The 6,764-nt window shown below is 43.5% G+C and overlaps 1 protein-coding gene across 1 annotated transcript in view; it reads right to left on the reverse strand.

Moving 5' to 3' along the window:
• The window catches only part of PI16 (peptidase inhibitor 16), a 169,163-nt gene extending 165,473 nt beyond the window's left edge, over nt 1-3,690 (reverse strand). Inside the window, exon 1 of the mRNA XM_086923274.1 lies at nt 3,431-3,690. Coding sequence (XP_086779400.1) covers nt 3,431-3,580 — 150 coding nt within the window. The 5' untranslated portion in view covers nt 3,581-3,690. The remainder of the gene's footprint in view (nt 1-3,430) is intronic.
• Nucleotides 3,691-6,764: the final 3,074 nt, after the last annotated feature.

Below are 6,764 nucleotides of genomic sequence, written 5' to 3' on the forward strand. Positions count from 1 at the left end.
GACAGTTCCATGGTAGAAGGGCCTGACCCGAGCCAGACATTCAGCTCGAGCCTTGTTTAATTCGCCCATCTACAGCTGCACCACTAATGTACATCTTTTTTGAACATTTCTGAGTCTATTATGATTTGTAATCGCTTGATCTGGCCCTTCGCACGGTCCTCAACAGTCTTCGTCTAACCACACTGGCTTCTCGACATATGGGTTTGAGAAATAACGAAGTACCCACATTGCAACACTTTATGTTAGAATACAAGCTATCAGAGCAGTGGAGCAAGGTTCTCTCGACTAGTGCATATAAGAGAACACAGTGTACTATTGCACATCAGTGGGCAGCATTGACCTTCCGGCAATGTTTTACCTTCCTGAGGTGTGGGCGGTGGTGCACATTGCTCAGTTTCTGTTGCAGGGCAGTGACGTGGGTGCAAGAGTCTGGAATAGAACAGTGGAAGTGGAACACTCCTATAGATGCACTTCCTGGTATTGCCACTGCTTAATTTGTAAATAAGTGCCGGGGTCTACGGTTTATTAGAGAGGCCCACTACGAATGCTGGGTGTCTCAATTCTGAGGCTTCCCAGTCCAGCTTCTTTCTTCTACCACCCTACATTTCCTGTCACCATGTATCGCTTGTATAAGTTCTTTTTCATCCCGGCTTTATTCCCTTGTCATCGCCGTTTTACTACTTTTGCATTCTTCGTACTTCCTCTCCCTTGCCCTCAAAGACTGATGCATAAAAAGAAGCCCCCTCCATGACTCTAATGTATAGCACCTGCACAAATTAAGTGCACAGTAGAGCAGCAGCCTGAAGAAAGTTGACCTCCAAAGGGGAGCGGGGGGTGGGGGGGGGGGATTTGTACTTTGATTTGGCCAAATGTTTTCAACCTCAATGTGGTGACTCGCTCCACAAAAGGATAGTTTAGGGATTTTGAGGAAAGATGCAAGGTATCTAAGCATCTGCCCTTTGGACCGCCCCACCTCATGGAATCCTGGTTGGTCCACATAGCCTTTCACATTCACAGGTCCATCATAATGAGAGCAGTTGCTGCCAGCCAGCTAAGTTTCTTTCTATTTATTAACTCCCACATAAATCAGGTTTCTGGGAGATAAACAGAATGTGAGAACTGAAGCTCGGTGTTCTGCATACACTTCATGATAGGCATATCAATGTAAGTCACTCATCCAAACCATGCACTCATGAACATTCTATTACATCACACTCACGCAGGCTGAGCAGCAAAGAACTTGGAGACACAGGATATAACACAAACCAGATCTCAACAGTCCAAATGTGTATTTGTTTTCATAGGATGTTGTTCAATACTCTTACAGTTGCACCACACAGAAAGTTATTGTGCTGTTGACTTAAAACAAGGAACTTCTCTTTTTGTGCCAAAAAGACATTTTTTGTTGCAGCTCTTTCTCTTTGCTTTGCTCTTCCGTCGTAGTTATTTTAAGCTGTAAAATTGTATTGACTATAAATTAATGATGGTGCTGTTGTGTTTAGGCTGATTTATATGTATGTTTATTTAATTGTTTTGGCAGCCAATGTGTTGCACTTTATCATCTTCAGAGGGTTTAAGACACTGTAAGCAGACGGAATTTCATAAAATAAATGTCATAGACCTGCACAGCACCACCACCTCAGCTTGACTTAGCATCACTCAGCACCAGCACAGCACCACCACCTCAGCTTAACTCAGTTCCACCTCAGCCTCACTCAGCACCAGCACAGCACCATTTTAGCATCACAGCATCACCTCTGCACCAGTGCAACACTATCACAGCACCTCCCCAGCTTCTGCTCAGCACCAGTCAGTGTCACTCATCACCACTACAGCAGCAGCACCACCTGAGCTTCACTCAGCCCCAGTGCAGCACCACCCCAACGTAACAAAAATGTGTATAACACTTTATTATAACTTACTTTTCAACATGCTGTACAGCAGCCACACTGCTCCACAACATAGCTTGAACACATTTGCAAAGCCAATAGCTCTGACAAAACACTTATAAGGTCCCAAAGGCGAGACCTATTGGCTATGCCAATGCCTGTTTTTTTTTTACAATAAATTAGCCAGGCCTAATGCTTTTGTTGTAACTTATCATATTAAACATATCAAGCCTATAGCCTTGCTCAGTGGAAAGTCATAATAACCAGTTCACCCCTGCTGTTACAATGATACGCTTTCCTACAAGGTAAAAGTGCAATACAAGCACGCTCTTTCAGCAAAAGCACACAAATCCTTGCCCATGATGGTAATTTGTGTGATTCCTTGTAACAAAATATCGGTGTCCAGGGTTTAACACAATGTAATGACAATCCACCCTTAAAGGCCAATTGGCTTTTTACATATGCTTTTCACAATAAATTAGTCAGGCCTGTTGCCTTTGTCCTAATAAACAGATCAGTCCTATAGCCTTGCTCAGTGGCTTCCTACCCTAACCCGTTTTGTCCTGCTGTGTTCAACACACACTTTCCCACAACTGCAACACAAGTTCTCTTTTTTAGTGGAAGCACACAACTTATGTCAAATCAAAATCTGTACTCGGGATAACCAACATCTGGGCAGGGCCAAAGTCACACTTTGTATTTAGTACTCCTGAAAGCAATCTGTAGTATTCCACGAAGCTATATTTTCTGTTGCTTAAAATATGTGTTTGGCAGCCAAGCTGTCAAGCCAGACCTAATGTGTGAGGCGTGAATGTGAGGAGGTGCACTGACTGATTTGTTAAGAAACACGACCTTCCAACCAGACCTATGAAAGCAGTTTGTGATCAATGGTTTTAAATAAAGCTTGAGAGAACTAAAGAAATCAGTACCAGGCATCTTCACCACCATGCTCAGGGTCTACGCTCTGCTGCCCACATTCGATCCAGGACGTGTGTGATTTTTTGCCATATTTGATGCAACTATTAAGAGGCACATTAACTGCACCCATGTACCCCACCTGCACGATCAGCGGTCTAGTAGGCCGGGTTCAGTCCGTTTCGGGTCAGGAGCATGTTACACGCTATGCTAACTACCAGCATAGCAAACCGGGATCTCTGGCTAGTCAAATTATTAGGTCTGCAATCTTACCTGGCAGGCAACGTTTTGGTAAAGTAATACAACATTTTAAAAAAGAGAAGCTTCTCACATGTGTCACAGGACTGCCCAATATTTTTCTTTTGCATTATATAAAAAGAAACTCAAATGTGTTATGTTACATGTGTAAAATATGTATACAGCGCATTTATTCCACATGTTCATTTTTTTTACAGAGAAACACTATCAGTGAATTCGTCGCCGTTGTCGTCCTACCTGCCAACATTACACGAACACACTGAAATGTCTCTACTAACTCACAGCACTAAGACCAGAAGCGCGCTAAAGCCGCAGGATGAGATGTGTTTGGCGCTGCAGAAAACACCAAACATGAATTCATCACTTACCATTTTAAGCATGTCGGCGGCAGAAGGGGACACCCTTGAGCGATAGTTGTTGTGCAGCTGAACAATCGAGCTTTTATCTTTCTCTGTGAGGGCCCAACTTCCTTCTGTAGCCACAAGAACAAGCAGCACAACGGCACGCGGACAAAGCATCTTGGCTGTTCGGCTGTTCGTGTTCCTCTCCGCAGTCAGAGCAACCGGCGAACTGCTTTGTAAGAGCTCAAAACGTTAGGAACTCCCTGTCTCAAATTGGGAGCAGAGCCTTGGATTTCGTATGGTTCTGCTTTTCACAGCCACACCCAGACATTGTTTCGAGAACTTAAATCATGGTTACAAAGTGGCTTAACACGGTCAAGCCTATTCGTGCTCTCATCTCTGTTGGTGAATCACTGTCATTATGTACCAAACCACCAATCACTGAAAATTGACAGACGAAACTTGCTGAAAAAATATTTCATTATTTTCTCCAGGTGGCCATATCTGAAAATGCGAATACTTTTTTTTCCAGATGTACAAATAAAGCAAATCCAAAGCCAGTTTAACTTGTGTGTATAAATTTGTTTATTGGTGTCAACGGGTAGAACATCTTAATTTAATTTTACACGGTTTCTGAATCACACAGGTGTAAATTGTCGCATACGTGCTATCTTATATGAGGCTTACCTTTTCTGTGTTATCGCAGAGATACTTCGACAGCTTTATCACCCAAAAATGTGAGGGAATCCGGAGAATATTGCAATGTTGCTGTCCATATTATGCTTTTGTGTGTGACAAAGAATATACTGCGGGCCTCCTGCCCTATGATTGGTCTTAGTATTAGGCAAACGTATTGTATTTTAGCTTTTGCACATCACTAATTACCCCTATTTTGGCACTGAAACAAAACACTTATCTATATGGATACCGTGTCGATGTGTGATGGGAAGTGCATTGTCTTTGCTTTGTGTCTATTTGGGAAGGGTTTCCATGTTGTGCTGGACGACTTTTGTTGTCAGTTTTATTTTCAATCTTTCAATTGCTTAGCTCCCATAGGCTTCCCTATCTTTCTTGTGTTATCTCCTCCCTGGCCCATGGATGAGGTACATGTGTTCTTCCTCGTCTTTGTTATTCCTCATCTTGTTGCAATGCACTAATGTACAAGTTACTTACCTTCGGTAACGTAATATCTGGTAGAGACTCTGGGGCCGCTTCTCAAAAGTAATCTGAGCCAAAAGTCTAAATTTACGACTTTTGGTATTCACAAAAGTCACTTAGGACTTGTATCTTTAAGTCTGCACTCTGCCTGGAATTTCCGCACTTGGGGTGGAATTTCCACAACCGGGCCGGAAATCCCGCACCCAGGCTCGAATTACCTCAATCGGTCGGAATCTCCGTATTTGGGCCGGAAGTTCCTAAAACGGAATGGAACCCATTCTTTCATACAAGAAATGACATACAGGAAATACATCACAGGAAGTTTTTGACAGACATTTTGTGTTCATTCTGAGTCATTGTCCATCACAGATCAGATCCTCTGCCATCCTGTTATTCTGTAGCGGAGAAACCTGAAATGACAGTTTAAGAGAACATCATAGACATTAAACAAAAGCTAGAGCAGACCATTAAATGAAATTTGGGCTGGGACAAGGGGGGGGGGGTATGGAAAAACATCACACCCCAGGAGAGTTTGCTCCTCATTTGCATTATGGTACATGTAGTCCATATTTTCTGCTCAACACAAGAGTTTACTGTTGTTTTACAGTAAATTCGGGGGAAACAGTGCTGTGTATCCCAGACACGTAGTGCCATATTCACTCAGAACATCATCACTCACGTTGGGGGCCCATTAGTTGTGGAGGAGTCAAATCAGTTGGGGCAAGAACTCAACAATGCAATAGTTAGGGCCTTTTGTGATACAGACACCCATTATCAAAAGGCACTGGAACATCTCTCAGAACATATACGTCTAATCCTCTGGGTCAATGGATTCCTTTGGGACATCAACACCACTGACTGCTGATATCGGTACATGACCTGATGCAAGTCAATCTTTTGACTCCTGTCAACAGCTGTTGTTTACATACAGTTAGTGTGGCTTGCAAAGTAGTCTCAGGATGGAATTTTTTGGACAGTCGTAATTATCCAACTTTCATCATTGAGAACAGACTGCATACCATATTTGGTCCATAACACAGCAGGTTGCTCATGTGAAAAAAAGTGGCAACCAGCTGATCACAGACTTGCATACTCTGATCTCAGTTATGTGCAATGGCCCATTTGCCAGGATACAGACCTAGCCAAGGTACAAGATGTATGTGTAAGCCTGACTTAAAGCTATGTTGTGCAAAACACAACATGCTAATATGATCTTGCACACAACTTCAGGGGAGTACATCAGCACACCCCCTGTATGGTCAAGACATCTGAATCACGACTTGAAAAGACCAAAAGTGGCTCTAAGATGGCTCAAGTTCGTATGTGTGCCCTATTGTAACACCCAGCATCGCCTGAGGAGGGAAGATAGGGCAATAGGTTACATTTCCCTCTTAAATTTGAACAGAACATGATCTTTACTTTGGTACATGCTTTTCTGTTGAGGCCGTGTATGTGGCTTGATGATTCTATTGTACAATAGTTGTTAATGTAAGGTGGCATTCATACATTTCATTTACACATATCCCTCATTGTTAGTGCTTGGTACTTACCCAGTAGCCACACATTGCCAAATTCTCCCACAGCCATCCGCCGGGCAAGAGGTGACATGTGGAATACAAAGCTGTTATGGGTACTGCCTGGAAACACTGCATGCACATCTATGAATCTCCCACTGGCATCACAGACAGCCTGCACATTGATGGAATGCCATTGGTGTCTTTTGCAGAAGATGTGTGCAATGCGGAGGGGTGGCTGAAGAGCTGCATGGGTACAATCAATTGCACCCAGCACACGTGGGAAGCAGGAAATGAGATAGAAATCCCTAGCTGCCCTTTCTCTCCTGTCCAGTATACATATGTGGAGCTGGGCTCTTGAATTGATGCAGCTCAATACCTGATGCAAGGACAGCAACTGGCTTGCCTAAGTGCTGCCCACAAGGTCACTGGAGACACTTTGGAACGACACCGTAGCATAGAAATGGAGAGCAGAAAATATTTTGAGAAATGCTGGACTGGCATGGGAGCAGCAGGTCACAGAGTCAAGTTCCTAATCCCACTCACATACCATCTCCAAGATGACTTCTGGAGCGAAATGGTATCTGGCCCTGACATCTTGGCTGGACATCTCAAATAGGTTGATCCTTTGTCTGAATAGCCTTTCTACTCTCCTCCTCCTCCTCCTCAAGTCTTCTTGCTGCATGGCA

The sequence above is a fragment of the Lissotriton vulgaris genome, chromosome 5 (assembly GCF_964263255.1).
Source record: "Lissotriton vulgaris chromosome 5, aLisVul1.2, whole genome shotgun sequence".
Lineage (NCBI taxonomy): Eukaryota > Metazoa > Chordata > Amphibia > Caudata > Salamandridae > Lissotriton > Lissotriton vulgaris.